The 18,524-nt window shown below is 42.5% G+C and overlaps 1 protein-coding gene across 1 annotated transcript; it reads left to right on the top strand.

Annotated features, from left to right (window-relative positions):
- The first annotated feature begins 305 nt into the window (after positions 1-305).
- On the top strand, positions 306-2,613 carry LOC105983386 (C-C motif chemokine 3-like). Its single transcript, XM_013013232.1, has 3 exons — positions 306-506; positions 1,715-1,829; positions 2,144-2,613. The coding sequence occupies exons 1-3, from the start codon at positions 440-442 to the stop codon at positions 2,232-2,234; spliced, it is 273 nt and encodes a 90-aa protein (XP_012868686.1). The 5' UTR covers positions 306-439; the 3' UTR covers positions 2,235-2,613.
- Positions 2,614-18,524: the final 15,911 nt, after the last annotated feature.

Here is an 18,524-nt window from a genome sequence, read left to right as displayed (position 1 = left end):
ATTGTAGAAATCAACTCAACATTGTGTTCTGCCTAGAAGGCTGTGACCACTTACTTCAGAGAGAGGAATATAAACAGGAAACAGCTCAGCATGATTCCTGGGTGAGGCCAATTCCTGATCACCCATCTGATGACACAACTTCCTATAAGCACCCCAATCAGATGAGTCTCTGAGTAACTCTTGTGTGTATCCTAAAAGTCTAGCACCCCTAGATACTCTGGCAAAGCAACAGAGAAGTCATACATGTCACATGACAAGTCACATGACACTCCTCTACATAAAATTCCTTACTTGTGCACCTGCAAATTCTGTGTTCCCATGGTACCAGCCTGCCTATAAAAGACAAGAGAGATTAGCTCCTAGAAGGAGACCAGCAGTCCTGAGACTCCAGCGCCATCTCTGCTCCATCCACACTCCACTCCTCTGTGGGTCCAGCATCATGAAGGGTCTCCTGGTATTCCTCTTTGTCCTCCTCTGCACCACCAGCCTTTGTTCTTGTGAAAAAGGTGAGCCTGTCATCCTTTTTCCTTTAATAGTTGTTCCCTGGCCAGAAGTCAGACCACATCTCCTGGGGTCTCCTCAACTGATGTTCTCTAGTTCCCAAATGTCATTGTTGTTTTCTTCAAGAGGGTTTCAAAGCAGCCTATTTTGAGCTGAGCTGCAGAAGGCTTGAGAGAGGATTGATCCTGCTTTTTAGATGAGGCCATTAAAGTTGGAACATATTGCATTATTAGCATGAATTGTAACTGAGGTGCATTTACTTTTCATTGTCCTGGTAAGTTTTAGAATTACTAAACTGAGTGCCCCTGGCTCAACCCCTATAATCCTAGCTACTCTGGAGGCTGAGATTTGAGGATCATGGTTTAAAGTTAGCCTGGGTAGGAAAGTTCATGAGACTCTTAGCTCCAATTAGTCACCAAAAAGCCAGAAGTGGCTCAAGTGGTAGACCATCATCCTTGAGTGAAAAAGCTAAGGGACAATAGTCCAGCCCAGTACTGTCATGCATGTGCACGCGCGCGCGCGCACACACACACACACACACACACATACACAAATTAGCTGAGTGAATTCCAGTTCAGTTCCCTGGATGACTTGTAAATGTCCCTAGCTTGTGTGCTTTTGTGTGTGTGTGTGATTGTGTGTGCTAGACTTGGGGCTTAAACTCAAGGCCTGGGCATTGTCCATGAGCTTTTGTTCTCTAGTCTGGTGCTCTTCCACTCTGGCTTTTTGGTGGTTCATTAGAAATAAGAGTCTCAGGGACTTTCTTGCCTGGGCTGGCTTTGAACTGCAGTTCTCAGATCTCAGCCTCCTGAATAGCTAGGATTACAGGCATAAGCTACTGACAGTTTTCTTTCTTTCTTTTTAGTGAAGACTGAGACTCAAACTCATTATCTTTTGCTTGCTTTTTCTCGTTGGCTGGCATTCTACCACCTGAGCCACGCCTCCAACCCTCTCAGCTTTCTTGTGATTGGGAAAAGAAATGTCCCCCGAGAGCAGCTGGAGAGCTTGATCTCCTTCTGAGTAACACAGGGACCAAAATGGAGACATAAAATCAAAGACAAGTCCAAAGAAAACAATGCAAAATGAACAAAAAGCTGCACGATTTCTAGTGTTCTCTTTTCCCCAAGCCTCAACTCTGAACTAGACCTCTTCACTCCTTCCTGACCCTCTTCAGCTGGCCTGTTCTGACAACCCTCTTATCTTGTTCACTTAGATAAGATTTACACCCCACCCACCTGCTGCTTTTCCTACGTCTCCCAGCCAATCCCTCTGAATCACATGGCTTCCTATTATAAGACCAGCGGCGCCTGCCTCAAAGAAGGAATCATGTAAGTACCAGTCCCTCTGTCCACTCCTGAGGAGGTACAGGACATGTAAGGGAGGAGTAGATCCCTTAGGAGTGGATCTGGGGCAATTGGCAAGGGCATCAGATAATGGATTAGAAGCTTGTGTGTGGGGGGGGGAGTCTATAGTACGTGCTGGTCACAGAGAGAGGCTGCTGGGCTATTTCTTGGCATGGGCTAGGTATGCAGGGAACACCTGCCCAGAAGTAGAGGGAAGGTAATAAATACAGAAAGGTACACCAGAAAGGAAATTATGACTATCCTTACTAATTAGCTATGTGCTTCTACTCTCTCCATAGCTTTCTCACCAAAAAGGGCCGTCATATCTGTGCCAACCCCAGTGATGCCTGGGTCCAGAAACATATCCAAAAACTTGACATGAATCCATGAATGGTCCTGCAGGAACCAGAGATTTGAATTGATTGGGGAACCAAAGAAGTTCCCAAGTCTCCCTCTCTCTCCCCTATGAATTCCCCCCTTCCACTAATCACACTGTGAAATGTTAACTTTAGTTAAGCAACTTAAATATTGCAAATCATTTTGTCTATTTGATGCTTTTGCTAAGAAGTCATAGACTATCCTCTTATTCCCAGACCCACTTTCTGTCAGTAGTTGGCTTGTATTTAGAGTGATTGTGAATGATGGCTTTTTTTTCCCCTAGGTGGTCATTGAACATCATCAGATGTTTACTGATTTATAAGCCCTTTACTATATTAAATATGTAGGTATACATATATATGAACAATAAAAGTTCTTTTTTGTTTTCCTAAGTAAATCTGGGACTCCTGGTTATGTTTTTGTTTTCATTTTCCTGACAAGTCACATTCATTGGCTGAAAGAAATGAGAGAAAATGTTGGGTATCCTGTTAAAGAGAAAAATGGTTTAAGTGTCAATCTAACAACACTAGGCTTTATGCTAGTCACATATTCTCCATAGTATGAAAAAGCAAACCTTTTTAAACAAATGCAAATTTATATGTACTAGAAAAATCCACCCATTGAATAAACACCAAAGCAAACCATTTTATCATGCATACAGATGCATCTTCTACTTAAAGCTTTCTTGAGAATAAGGCTCAGCTATCTTTGAGGACTCACTTGAACCATGAGCTACACTGAGCTTTACATGCATTTCCTAACCTTCAAACTTCAAAGTTTTATATTTTCTGAGAGTCTGAGACACTTGCCCAAGTTTAAACATCAAGTAATGTTGAACTCAAACCTACAGATCAGACCAAGTTTCATATTCTTAAGTAACTACTGAGAAAGTGTCTCTACAGGTGATCCATGTCTCCTATGAAACTGAATTAGTAGGAAACTACAGTTCCCTGATAGAAGAGAGCCTACACCAGGTGACTCAGCCCTCTAGTCTCTCCCAGTATATCATGTCATTCGACTCTTCCTTGACAAGCCAGTCAAGCAACAGATCTCTGTTCAGCTACTGATTTCCAAAGACTTTCTCAGCTGATTGGTATTGTGAAGTCATGGGGGATCTTTTACTTCTTTTTGCTTAAGTATTTTCTAAATTTCACCATACTTGAATCTTTACTAACAAATGACACAATGCAAGTATTTGTTTCATTTTGCTCTAAGAAGAAAATGCCAAAGACTTACTGTTTGCTGAACTTATGACAGACCCTGTGCATCTTGTTCTTGGCTGAATCTCCAAATTCTTAGTATGTATTCAGTAATACTTGTGACATTGCATTGATACTGCATAGCCATGAATTCTAGTTATGTGGATTCAATCAACAACAAGATATATATATATATATATATATATATATATAATACATATATCTGTAAACCACACACACACACACACACACATATATATGGTTTACTGAGGATTAAACTCAGAATCTTATTCTTACTAGACAAGCACTCTACCTCCTGAGCCATGCTTCTAGTCTCTTTTTGCATTGGTTATTTTCAAGGTAGAATCTCTCTTTATGCTCTGGCTGGCCTGGACTGTAATCTATTTATGTTTCCCTGTCTCAATAAGAATGACAGGTATATACCACCATACCCAGTGGTTAATTGAGATGCAGTTTATTTTTTTGTTTTGTTTTGTTTTGCCAGTCTGAGGTTTGAACTCAGGACCTGGACATTGTCCCCAGGCTTCCTTTGCTCAAGGCTAGCACTCTACCACTTGAACCACAGTGCTACTTCTGGCTTTTTCTGTTTATGTGGTACTGAGTAATCAAACCTAGGGCTTCATGCATGCTAGGCAAGCACTCTACCACTAAGCTACATTCCTAGCCCATAGATGCAGTGTCTTGTAATTTTGTTTTTGAGGGCCTGGACTGGCCTAGAACCGTGATTCCCCAGATCTTCACCTCCCAAGTAGCTAGGATTATAGGCTTAAACCATTGTACCTGACTAGAAAATGTTTTTTTAACTGCATTTGTACTGAACATATACAGACCTTCTTCTTGTGATCACTCCCTAAACAATAAAATATAAAAAACTACCTGCATAGCATTTACATAGTATTAAGTATAGTAAGTACTGTGGGATTTAAAGTAGGATATGAATAGGTCATATGCAAATTATTGTGATTTTTATATAAGGGATTCAAGTATCCTGTCTCAGGAACCTAGGAATCAATTCTCCAACAGGTACTGATGAATAATTGTGTTTCCAAAATAAACAAACAGCAAATAAGTTAATAAGTAAATAATGATTATTCTCTGCAAAGTAGAAGAGATAAAGTAGAATATTTGATCTTCAATTTTTCATTTTCTCCTTCTTTGTCCCTTACAAACCATAAGAGGTATAATAACACTCTATAACAAGAAGAATTTGAAATCTGAGAAGGATGGTATTTCTGTCCCCTGGCTTGGATTCCTCCAACTCCTTTCTAGTAACTGAGACAATGTATGGTGCAGATTATCAGTCTTTGCAAACTCTCAGAAAGAAGATATTCAAGACCAGAAAACAAAATCCATTTTCCAAAAAAGAAGCTGGGCACTCGTGGCTCACTCCGGTAATCCTAGCTACTCAGGAGGTTGAGATCTGAGGATTGTGGTTTGAGGCCAGCGCAGGCAGAAAAGTCCATGAGATTCTTATCTCTAGTTAATCAGCAAAAACCCGGAAGTGGAGCTGTGGCTCAAATGGCACAGTGCTAGCCTTGAGCATAAAAGCTCAGAGACAAAATCCACGTCCTGAGTTCAAGCCCATGTGGTGACAAACAACAAGAACAACAAACAAAAACTCAAAAGATAAAACAAAGCAAAAAAATCAAAACACAGAAGGTTGATTCTTTTTGGGAGAAAATCCCCACCTAAGCAGTTCTGATTGAAAAACTCCTTCTTGGCACTTTAAAAGGGAAGTGGCCAGAGTAAGTCAGGATGCGTACAGGGTGGATGATGTCATTTGGACTTTTCCTACTTCCTTTTCAGTCAACAACAGCCACTAGAAGGAGGGTGGAATAGAAAGTGTGGCAGACAAAGATCTAATTTTCACATTTAATTTACAAAATATCCTGGGATCAGCCCATTGTGCCAAAACAAAAACAACTTTATCAAAAAACAACAACAAAAACTTTTGAGCTCTACGTTCCCCTCTCCTACCCTGCTCTTCCACTCAGCTCTTCTCCTTTGAAGAAAGGAAATAGGGTTAGTCAGGCAAGGCTGAGGCTCTGGAAGCAAGCAAGCATTGCTTATCCAAGCATAGAAGGAATGTCTCTCCCAGAGCACTTTGCTAATGCCTCTGCTTAGTATGAAGTAAATTTCATCCATAAATATAGCTTTGTTTCTACATAGGGAGTTGCCAGGTTATTTAACAATTAGAAGAGGTAGGAAGAATTGGATAAGTGCATACCTGGCCTGCAGGTGGCTCTAGGACCTCAGCAATGAATCATTACATGAGAAAACACTGGAATTTTATTGAGGGTTTTGGACTCCTTTTTTTTTTTTTTTCAGACTATAGGTCTGAATTACTTGGGAAAAGCCGTGCAAACTAAACTTGCTTTCTTATTTTGTTTTACTATTACATTATCTCATTGCATATATATATATGCATATATATCTCATTACATATATATATATATATATATGGGGGGGGGGGTCTTGTCGTGAGGCCTGAACTCTGGGCCTGGGCGCTGTCCCTCAGCTCTTCAGCTCAAGGCTAGCGCTCTACCACTTGAGCCACAGAGCCACTTCCAGCTTTTTTCTTTTTGCTTATGTGGTGCTGAGGAATCGAACCCAGAGCCTCAGGCATGCAAGGCAAGCACTCTACCACTGCGCCACCTTCCCAGCCCATCATTGATTATGTATTTCTTTAATAGACACTCGGTGGTTCCCTTTCAAAGACAAAAAACACTTAAAGGCAGGTTGGAAGCAAAGGGCAATAATAGTTCAGGATGGCAGACAGACTTCTATATTTAGTTCTCCTCCTACCCAAACCCTATTAAAATAATAATGAAAAAACAAACAGAAGCTAACCGATGTGTGGTGGAGGAAGGATCTGCCCTCTGAAGTTTCCATCACCTTTCTAGAAGGTGGAAGATAAATGGAGCCTTTTGAACAACAGATCAAACATGGCAAAGAGGGGGGCCAGATCAGGACATGCACAGCACAAGGATGCAATGGAGATGCCAGGTTCCTGTGGGCAGGTAGATAAAGCAATGGTGAGAATGGGTGAAAGTTACTGAAAAACTATAACACCTGGATCAAGTCCTTTGTCTCTATGGACTCAAAGAATGTGTCCATGGACTAAAATGGCAAAGATTTATTAAAGAAAAAAAGGTAAGCAGAACTCCAGGTAGACAGGAAGGGCCCCCAAGGGACCCTTGGGGCATCACTAAGGTATGTTGTACAGGTGTTAATAAGGCATCTGTAGAAGACGGCTATATGACTGTTGCAACCATAGCACAGCCGGTGGGCTACATCGGTCCTCAGACCCAATCAGAGCCTCCAGGCAGGCTGCATGAGCTCTATGCATCCTTTAGCCTGGCTGACTTAGAACTTGTAAGGTCCGCTCCTGGATGGCTAGCAGACTCCACCCTCCTCGCAGCAAAGTCTCCACCCAGTACCTGTGTTACCTAGGCAACTGGGACACCTGGAAGAGGTCACATCTGCATCCGCTGAGGTCACATCTGAATTTGATGTGGCCACACCTTTCTTTGCCCATACCCTAGATAAGGCCTCGCCCAGGCCCAGACGCTCTCTCTCTGCTCTTTTCTAGCTCTTTCTTAGCTCTTTCCTTCTCTTCTCTTTCCCAGCTCCCTTCTCTTTCCTAGCTCTTTCTTTCCCACCTTTCCCAGATGCTCTTTTCTAGCTCTTTTCTCTCTCTTCTCTTTCCCAGCTCTCTCTTCTCTTTTCTAGCTCTTTCTCAGCTCTTTCCCACCTCTTTCCCAGGTCTTTTGCCAGCTGCATGGAGTGCCAACCTTGCCTGGTCCCAGCAGGTCTACTGAATAAACCTACCCCTTACCTGAATACCACGTGCATGCTGCTGTTCTTACTCGGCTACCTGTTTTTAAAAACCTAACAGAAGGAAGGAAGGAAGGAAGGAGGGAAGGAAGGAAGGAAGGAAGGAAGGAGGGAGGGAGGGAAGGAAGGAAGGAAGGAAGGAAGGGAAGAAGGGAGGGAGGGAGGGAGGGAGGGAGGAAGGAAGGAAGGAAGGAAGGAAGGAAGGAAGGAAGGAAGAAAGAAAGGAAGTTCATAGATCTAAACAATCAAAAGAATATGGTTGGATAACACACATTTAGTACCACTAAGTTACTCAGGAGGCTGAGACTAAAGGATCATAGTTCAAAGCCAGTCCAGACCGAAAAGTCAAAACAATTCTATCTTCACTTAACAAGGGGGGAAAAAAAGCCAGAACTAGAGATATGGCTCAAATGGTAGAGTGCTAGTCATGAATGAGAACACAAGCCTCTGAGTTTAAGCTCAGGTACTAACTCAGGAGAAAATTAAAAATCCCCCTATATAAGGAACTTGACCTGAAATTCCTTACAGAGAATAAAAAGCCAAAGTTTTTTTTGTTTTTTGCTAACAACAAATTGAACATATCAAGTACAAAATCTTCAAGACAAGTCTATAAATTCTCTCTCAGATATTGAATTTTCAGTAAAACAAAATTTAGGGCAATGCTCAAACTGAAAAAGGGATTTTTTTCCCTCAAAAATCACAATTCACAACCAAATGCTGGGGCAGCACACATCATTTATTGGTTGACATATATTTAAGTCTGCAGATGTTACTAATACCTAGATAAAATCCAGACATATATCTCTACATGTTTCTATTCCATGACTAGAAACACTAGGGTGTGAAAGATATTAGAATAATCTAAAATAATAGTTTAACCATAGTTATAAAGTGGCAATTTGAAACATATAAACAGATACTTAAATAAACTTTGACTTTTTTTTGTTGGTCATGGGGCTTGATCTCAGGGACTGGGCACTATCCCTGAGCTTTTTTGCTTAAGGTTAATACTCTACCATTTTAAGCCACAGAACCGCTTCTGGTTTTCTGGGAGTTACTGAAGATAACAATCTCATAGACTTTCTTGCCTCTGCTGGCTTTGAACAGCAATCCTCAAATCTCAGCCTCCTGAGTAGCTAGGATTACAGGCTTGCATGGGCACCTTGCTTGACATTTTTTTGTTTTTGTTTTATTTGGTCAGTTGTGGGGCCTAAACTCTGGGTCTGGGCGCTGTCCTTCAGCTCTTCAGCTCAAGGCTAGTGCTCTACCACTAGAACCACAGCACCACTTCTGGCTTTTTCTGCTTATGTAGTGCTGAGGAATCAAACCCAGGGCCTCGTGCATGCAAAGCAAGCACTCTACCACCGAGCTACCTTCCCAGCCCTTGACATTTTTTAAAAAAGACTATTTCCTATATAATCAACATCTTGACAAAATCATCAGAAAACACAAGCAATTATCTTGATAAAAGAGTCAATCTATTTCCTCTAGGCCATTCTGTTTTTCCATTGTTACTAAGAACAGAACACTATTTGTGGGTTTTGTTTGTTTGTTTGTTTTTTTCTGCAAGGAGTAAGAATGAAAGTAGGGAGACCAATGAGAGGACCACTGTAATGGTCCAGTGAGAAACTGGAATAAGGTGGTGACAGTGGAAATAAAGAGAAGGTCATGGCTTACAGATCTATTCTTTGCAAAGGATGAACTGACTGGTGGAGGCAGGGGAGCCAGATAATAGAAGCCTCAAACACATTTTATAAGCTCTCACCCCAGCTGATGGGACTACGGGTCCATTTCTTTCTGGGCAGTGTGTCTGCAACCTTTACAGATGGCCAGCAGTCTGCCTATTCTTTAGCAGGGACCTCCTTCCTAGAGTCCTGCGGTGATACCAAAGGAAAAGCAGAGGTTATAGAATGTAACCTTGTCCCTCCCCCAGCTTGTTGTTGAGAAAAGCAGAAGCAACACGCCACTTGTCTTCTTAACGAAATAACTCGGTTGCTTTTAAGCTGAAAGACAACATTGTCAAAAGGTCAGAGAAAACCAACTCCAGGATGGAAAGGGATGGGCTGGTGAATCAGGGACTTACCCTGTTCCTCTTTTGAACTTCCAGAGAACAATACAGGAAAGTGTCGCAAATATGGGTGCAAGAGAATGGACAGACAAGAAATGTTGGGAGGAAACCAACAGGTCTGCTTGTGGCTGCTTTTGCAATGATGCTAAGGCCTGAGGCTGTACCTGACTCTACCTGAAAGGAAATGAGCACAAAGAAGGTCCCCTGGGTACTTAGCCACCAGTGTGCTCCCTGCTCCCCAGGAACAGGTCTGGGTGAGGCTACCCTACAGGTCACAGTAACACTCTGGACATCACACTCACACTTCCAGGCAGTGAAATAGATGCCTCATGCTTTACATAGAGCACCTGGGTGGCTGTGTCACTGGTACCGTCCACAGGAACAACCTTGAGAGCAAACTATAGGCTTGAGGTATGGCTTATGTGGTAGAGCACTTTTCTAGCAAGCACAGGACCCTGAGTTCAAGCCCCAGTAACTGAAGAAAAAGAAAAGAATAAATTACATAATAACAGCTTGCCTTTGGGTCTCCCACTATGTCTTTAATTCTAAGGGTGGAGCCTTCCTCTGTTTCTGGATGAAGATTGTTAGACTAGACTTTACCAAAGAACCACTCAGACATCCAGGTACAAATAACAAACAAGGGTTTGTTGCCAGGAAAGGGTCTGGCAAGACCTCTTCTCACAAGGGAGAAGTAAGAAGAAGCACCGGCTAGTGTCTGAGGTGACCTGTATAACCTAGGAGGTTTAGGAGGGGCTAGAAGGGGCTAGGTGGTGGAGACCCTGGTGTGGACGTGTGGGCCAGGGGCTTCATCATGGCAGACTAGGATTTGTGGCTACTGTCCAAATAGTAGATAAGGGTCCTGCAGCTGTCCAGACCTGAAGGTCACTCTAAGGGGCTCCTGTTGCTTTATATGGTGGTAGCTGCCCCAGAGAAGTGCTATCCCAGGGTAAAGAGGGTTGGAGGCTGATTATTTACTGCCTTTACTAATGGGCCCAGTGTTGCCTAGGAAGGGAGTCTGCTAAGCTGTAAAGAGGGGAAGGAGTGTGCTAAGCTATGGGAAGGGAGCTCATTTCACTCACATTGGATAAAACCCAAGGCAGGTCACATGACTTTTCTAGTTGCTCTCAAATACTACCAACTAGTTCCCGACATGTGCTAGGACTTCTTACTAAGCACTGTGGCTCAAGCCTGTACTATCTAACCTCTGAGGAGATTGGGAGAGCTTCAGTTTGAGGCCCAGGCAATCATTTTTAATACGGTGTCTCCACCAACATAAAGCTGAGCTTGGTGGTTTTTGTAAACCAAACTATGTACTAGGCTAAGATCAGAGGGATTGTAGATCCAGGCTGTCCTAGGTCTAAAAAAAATCCATTTTAGTCCCTCTTTCAACAGAAAATACTAAGGATGGGATCATGCACCTGCACCAGCTATGGGATCATGCCACCCCAGCTATGGTAGGAAATGTAAATGGAAGGATGACCGGTCCAAACAAAGAGAGGCCCTATCTCAAAAACAGCCAGAGGCCAGGCTCCAGTGGCTCATGCCTGTAATCCTAACTACTCTGGAGACTGAGATCTGAGGATCATGGTTCAAAGCCAGCCCAGGCAGGAAAGTCTGTGAGACTCTTATTTCCAATAAATCACCAGAAAACTGAAAGTGGCTCTGTGGCTTGAAGGAAAAATAACCCAGACAGTAACCCAAAAGACCACGCAACAAAGTCATGTAGAGGGAAAGATTTATTGCCAGCAGAGCTGACATGGCCAAGTTCTCACACGAGAGGGGAGAAAATGGCGCCTGCCAACTCTCTGGGAGACCCCTTTATGCGGTTGCTGTTATTGAGGTGGGGGTCTTAGGGCAGGAAATGGGTGGTGCCTCACCTGTCCTGAAGGCACTGCTATTGAGGGGGGGGGTTGGTTAGGGGCAGGAAAGGCATTTGTTGGCTTACATGGCTCAAGTGGTAAAGCACTTGCCTTGAGCTGAAGAGCTGAGGAACAGTGCCCAAGCCCAGAGTTCAAGCCCTACAACTGACCAAAAATAAAGCCAGAGGTGTGGTTCAAGTAGTAGAGTATCTGCTTAGCAAGCCTAAAGCCCTAAGTTCAAACCCCAGCACCTTTGCACAAACGATTTCCTTTACCTGTGTCTCCCTGTCAATTTAGCCAATGTTGCTCACTTGATAATTCTCAGTTTGTAAAGGTTTATAAAGAATTCTTTGATCCCTTTTATATGCTATTTTCCATTGTATTACTCATTACACTGTGTAAGCACATATTTATTTAGATAAATCATTTCATGCTTATTTCTAGGAGAAACAGGACATCCATACTGGTGTTAAACAGAATGATGAGCACAGAGTAGGCAATAAGTAAATTGGTGGAGGCATAGATGGATGGATAGATGATGGATGGATGGATATATGTATGTGTGCATGTATGGTCAGATACATGGATAATTTAATATGAAGTTCCCAATGACTTTTCTTTATGCCTCTGATTCCAATATGACTAGGATTTATACTGTTAATGATTTTCACTTATTTTAAAATTTTAAATATTTTGTTCATCATGGATTGTTGGCATTGGTTTTCTAATTAATTTAAATATGTAAAATAAACTGTTCTCTGTCTTGATGAACAAGTTTTGGTTTTTTTGTTTTTTTTATTATTTATTAATTTTTTTTTAGTGTCCCATTGATATGTGACTCACTCACCACATCCTGGTCCTGACTTGCCCATGCTCAGCACCTTAAAAATAGTATCTATTGTTTAAATAACTACTACCATATTGGGAACAAGAGGTAATGGGACAAGTGACAATCTTCCTCTGGTGATAAGAAGTCACCAGGTTTTGGAAAGGGGAGGGAAGGCTGGGTACTTTCCAGGAAGGATGTGAACTTTGAAATACTTGTCTTGTGTCAGACATAGCAAGCACTGTTAGCCTGGGCTGAGCCTATAGAGAGAGAAGGGAAAGTGGACCCAATTAGGAGAGAGAGATACATTTGGACAGAGAGGATGAAGAGAGGATCACCAGATCCACTGGGGAGGATGCTGAGCCAGAGTGTCTGGGTCCAGGGGAATAGGGAACAGTTCCTCAGGAAGAGGCTCACCCAATCAAAGGATTCATAGGGAAAGTAGGAGCGTGAATGCAAGTCTTGCTCCTAAGCTTCAGCATCTGAAGAAACCCTCACCCATTAGTACCAGTCTCATAACCTGGAGCCATGGCTACATATTGATTTGAGGCAGGAAACTGTGTAAAATAAAAGCACAAGGCCACTTGTTCAAACTCTTAAGAATTTCAAAATGATGAAGAAATTATAGAGCATAAAAAACCAAAGCAGAGCCCTGTGTGCATGCACAGGTCAGTATCCATGATGCAGCTCTCATGTGAAGCTAAAAGTAACCTCACCCACACTTCAGCGAGGACATCTTGGACTTCTAGGACCTCTGACTCGGGATGCATCCTTCCACCTCTGCCAGGTCCTGGGAACTGTCCTTGAAGTTAACTCCTGGCTCCTTTTCTCTAAACTCTCACTTATTGTGCTGACTTGTTTGCTTGGTTGTTTCACAGCTTTATTCTGACTCCTAAGCCCTCTGAAGCCCAAGGAAGCCATGAGGATGCAAGCCTCAGTGTACACTTGGTATCGAATACAAAAATTGTTCTATGAAAACCGTGCAGGATATGTGAGGAACTTGAATGGTTGCTTGGGTCTCTGATGGTCAGAACCTCAGAACTAAAAGAGAGAACGTTCAACAGAGAGCAATAGTCCAGGGGTGGAGAATGGGTGATTCTTTACTTTTAGTCTCCCATAATGGGAAAACTACTTCAAAATACCCTAGAAATAAATGGAATCGATGATGGCCTCATATACTCAGTTGAATGGTAGGGATGCCATTCAGGGAAAACTGGCTAAAGGACAAGCTCTGTAGCATTCAGATGCCAGCTGCATGTATACATCTGTGGGATGACAGGACACAGCATCTTCACTGTCTGAGAGAACTCTTCCCTTGATGACAATCTGAAAAATCCCACAACTATCTGCCTAGGAAGGTGAGTCCACCCTCTGGAAAAGAAGCAGGTAACTGTGATTGGCAAAGCCCCATGGCACCTCATAGCTGCACAGGCAAAGCAGTAGTCTCAAGAGAAGAGGTGTCTTCCCAGAAGAAAGAGTGTTCTAGAGACTCCTACTTTACTTAAAAAATAATAATAAGACTGAGCTGTGCACTGGTGGCTCATGCCTGTAATCCTAGCTACTCAAGAGGCTGAGATCTGAGGATCACAGTTCAAAGCCAGCCTGGGAAGGAAAGTCCATGAGACTCTTTTCTCCAACTAACCACCAGAAAACCAGAAGTGGTACTGTGGCTCAAGTGATAGAGCACTAGCCTTGAGCTGAAGAGCTGAGGGACAGCACCCAGGCCCAGAGTTCAAGCCCCATGACCAACCCTCCCCCCACAAAAAAGACTGATTATATGAATTGTCTTGAAGTATTAATAATCATGTCAAATATTAATTGCATTTTGAGAATTTATTCCAGAGAAATGAAGGCTTACATGTACAGAGAGAGGGGGGGAATGTTAATAGCAGCTTTTATTCATAATAGCCCCAAACTGGAAATACCCTGATGTCCTTCAGCAAAAGAATGTTAAGCCGGGAGCCGGTGGCTCACGCCTATAATCCTAGCTACTCAGGAGGCTGAGATCTGAGGATCACAGTTCAAAGCCAGCCTGGTCAGGAAATTTCGTGAGACTCTTAACTCCAATAAACCACTAGAAAACTAGAAATGGCGCTGTGGCTCAAGCAGTAGAGCGCTTGCCTTGAGCTGAAGAGCACAGGGATAGCGCCCAAGCCCAGAGTTCAAGCCCCATGACTGACCAAAAAACAAAAACAAAAAAAAAAAAAAGGAATAATTAAACAACCTGCAGTACATCCATACCATGGAAAACAACTCAGTAGTAAAAAGAATCAATTTTTTGATATTCAACAAGCTAAAGAACTCTCTCCAAGAATTAAGCTGAGTGAAAAAGCTAAGCCCTAAAGATGATATACTGTATGACTTCATTATGTCATTCTTGAAATGAAAAAAGTATAAAAAGGGGGAATAGATGATTAGTTGCCAGAGACTGAGGAAGGGGTGAGGTGGGAGAAGGAGGTAGATATGGCTACATGATGGTCACTAAGAAATGTCTGTGATGAAGGAATTGTTCTATATCTCGACAGGGTCATTGTTGATGTCCTGATCATGACAATGCATTATAATCTTGCAAGGTATCTTGCATTACCATCGGAGAAACTGAATACAGACTACACAGCATTTCCCTGTATTATGTCTTACAACTGCATACAGATATACACTTATCTCAATACAGAAGTTTCATTTTAAAATGGTAGGGCTGGAAGCATGGCTTGAGTGGTAGAGTGGCAGCAAGAAAGCTGAGCAAGTACCATGCCCTGAGTTCAAGCCCAAGCCCTGATACTGGCAAAATAACAACAAAAACATACCAAAATAAAGCAAAACCAAAAACAAGGCCATAGTACCACCAAAAAGGTCAATAATAATTCTTATTTACACCTTATTGTGAGGTACACACATGCCCAAAATATGCCTTTAATTCCCATGCCTTTGCCTTGAATATCAGACAGACCTTGATTCATAACCTGTATGTGAGCACCCAACAAATATTAGCAAATTACTTCACTCATCTAGTCTCTATGTTTTCTCTCATCTGGAAAAGAAGATAATGGCTGTTCCTATTTCACAGTGGCTTTTTTTTTGGGGGGGGGTCCAGTCGTGGGGCCTGAACTCTGGGCCTGGGCGCTGTCCCTCAGCTCTTCAGCTCAAGGCTAGTGCTCTACCACTTGAGCCACAGCGCCACTTCCGGCTTTTTTTGCTTATGTGGTGCTGAGGAATCAAACCCAGGGCCTCAGGCATGCAAGGCAAGCGCTCTACCACTGAGCCACCTCCCCAGCCCCTCACAGTGGCTTTTATGTCAGTACAAATACTGTTTTTATTATTTCAACTTACCTCTAGCAAGAATATTCTTCCTCCTTTATCTGCCTTTTGAAATAGAACATCATCTCTGGCCAACTTTTGAAATCCAGGTCAAATGCTAGCCCATTCATTACATTTTCTCTTCCTCCCAGTTGGAAGGGATCTATCTTGTCCTCCTCTGAAGTCTCCAAGAAAGAATAAGGCAAAAGACAGTTTAACTAGGAACCTCTTTGAGGAGATTTTGTCTGAATGTGTTTGGTTTCTCTAAGGAATCAAGCTTACAGATGTCAGGGGCAAAAAGGGAATGGGTTGTTTAGCTCTGTCATTCCTCTTATTACTTAAGAAGAATGCTTTTCACATGCAATAATCAGACCACATCAGATCATGCACAAAGAGAAACACATGATTATTTCCAATCACAGACATTTGCAATAAGGATATGTGGGAAGTGTGTGGCCAGGAATTCTCCTAACCAACTACCATGTCTCTGTAGGTCTACCTTGGTATGTATAGGGTTCACCCCAGGGAAAAAATCCAAAAGGAGGCTCCCATGTCAGATGTGACAATCTTTTAAACTTATAAATGAAACTAGAACACCAATTTGAGAATAAAACAAATTGTATAATATTGCAACTATTCAACACAAAGCCTTAGTTTGTGAGTCCTGCAGATTAGAAGATTAAGCTAGAAAAATATGCAAGGATGAACCACCTGCATTATGCTAGAATGCATTTCTACCCCCTCTCATGGAGGTGAGATTTTGACAGGTATATTGACTACTTTCCCAACTCTATCTTCCTAACATACTCCTGGCTCTTCAGTCCTCTCTATGGCCCAAAGGAATGTCTGTCTCTGGTGTGGCAGTGGCACCACCCAGATACCTTCCTAGTACCCACACTTGTGTGTCTCTTTTGGAGAACATGGGGCAAGAGAGATTGAAGAATATTTCTTTGAGGCATGACCATGTTTGACCCAAGAGTAGATTTTAGTATATGAGCCAAGCTGAGCTAGCACTAAGTGCTATAGACGGAGAGAGAGAGAGAGAGAGAGAGAGAGAGAGAGATTTTTGGTTTTGTGTGTGTTATAATTTGGATATGGAGTATACCCCTAACATAATAGTATCCCCTTGAAGTCTTATCCTCAGGGGGTGGCACCATTGAAAGAAACTCACTCACTTGAACTTCTTTATGAAATTAATTCATTGATGAGTTCATAGTCTAATGGACCATTAGAAAGTAGGGACTACTTAAAGGAATTGGGTTACTAAGTACACACCTTTAAAGGGTATGCCTTGACCCAATCTTTCTATTTCCTGTCTGCCATGAGGAGAGTATCCTTCTCTGCCACATGCTGTCCCTGCCATGGCATTCTGCCTCACCACAGGCCCACAGCAACAAAGCCAGCTGACCCTGAACTGAAACCTCTGTACCCCTGAGCCAAAACTACCTTTCCTGCTTTAAGTTGATTTTCTCAGGTACTTTATCACAGTGACAAAAAGTGATTGATGCAGTATGTTTAAGATATGAAGAGCTCTCTAAAGCATGGGGTACAAGACAGCCATCTCAAGATGTCAACCCACTGCATGGTTTCTGATTGTCAGGATTCCCAAAGAAAGACAGAGCTTACACAGGCTCTGAATAGAACAGTCCTTCACTGGTGAGTGGATCTGTTTCAGTAGTATGCACTGGTAACCTACTGCCAATGGCACCATCCTACAACCAATACAGGACAGTGGCCTATTTCCTCTCCAGCAGTAATGGACATAGTAGTGAGGTTGACCAGATGCCTATGACAAAGGTGCTAAAGAACAGAAGAGTTTATACTGTGTCTGGGACAGAGGCAGATTCTCCTACATAAGCATAGTCATATTGGTAAAGAAGGATTCTAGACCTAAAGTCACACATCTATGTCCTGCTGTGCAAGGCTCCAATGACTGCATGCATATGACTGCCGTTCCTAACAGGATGTGCAGCTGGCCAGAGAGAATGCTAGAATACACTCACTTGCCTTTGTTTAGGACAACAATCAGCAGAGACTGCTTTGTTCAGCAGGATTTTTCACTCCACTAGAACTGATTGGGCTGTTGTGCTGATCCTTAATTTGGATAATGGCTAATGGGAATTGTTCCTCAGAAGTCAGCTCAGAGACAGCTTGTTTGACTCAGGCCCTACACCAGTAACGTTGCTTCTGCCCAGTCCCTAGTCCATCAGATGAGCTCAGGCGCCTGGGACAACGTCACTTGGAAACTTGAGCAACAGCATCCTGTGCAGGGAAGAACCAGTGTCAGGACTCTTTCCTCTGAAGGGAGCTGTACTTGGAGCAGCCACTCTGAGACTTTGTGAACACTTAGGGATACTTATTCCCAATGCGTGGATAAAGAATGAATGAAAAATGAAATGGAAGCAACAGCAGAAAAGTTCTAGACTCAGTGCAGGGCACAGAATGAAGAGAAACTTTCTCAAGGAGAAAACATTTTTACTCAAGTGTTCTGATCCTTGGTCTACTTTGGCGCCAGATAAGCATACTGTGCAAGCTTATATCCTGGGATGTAGTAAGAGCTGCATTTACAGGATATTTGGTATTTCTGTAAGGCCAGAAGTTGTGGGGTGTGCCAGGCAATATTGTGAAACAATTACAGCAACCCCCTGTAGGATAGTTGTGAGATGTCTATAACTAGCACCATGTCTGGAACATGGAAAGCACTGACTGTCATTATTGGTCTGGTGTAGCTTGTGGAGCAGCACAGTGTACTGCCTTTGGTTATGCCAAGCTTTGGAAGATTTAAGATTCACACCTCAGCTGAATCTTAACTGTCACACCAGTGATGCTTAGCAGAGAGGGAGAAAGAAAAGTAATAAAAAAGACTCAGGACACACACAAAAGCCAGTCACAAATGTTTTCAAGAAATGGCTATATGACTCAGGTACAGGGGCACAAGCCTGGAATCTTAGCTTTTAAGGAAGTATAAATTGGGGCAATAGCTGGTTCAAGAGCAGGCTAAGAAAAAAAGCTTGAAAGACTCCATATGAAACCCCTCTGTACATCACCTTTTCAATAAAATAAAATACTATTTTTAAAATAAATAACTAAAAAAGACTCCGTCTGAAACGATCATTGGGAGTGGTGGCATACAACTCTTACCCCAGCTATTGATGAAGTATCAATAGCAGAATCACTGTTCAGGCTGACTAGGAT

The sequence above is a fragment of the Dipodomys ordii genome, unplaced genomic scaffold (genome assembly GCF_000151885.1).
Source record: "Dipodomys ordii isolate 6190 unplaced genomic scaffold, Dord_2.0 Scaffold19, whole genome shotgun sequence".
Taxonomy (NCBI): Eukaryota; Metazoa; Chordata; class Mammalia; order Rodentia; family Heteromyidae; genus Dipodomys; species Dipodomys ordii.
Note: the sequence above shows the minus strand (reverse complement) of the source record. Positions and strands in the feature narration are given on the sequence as shown.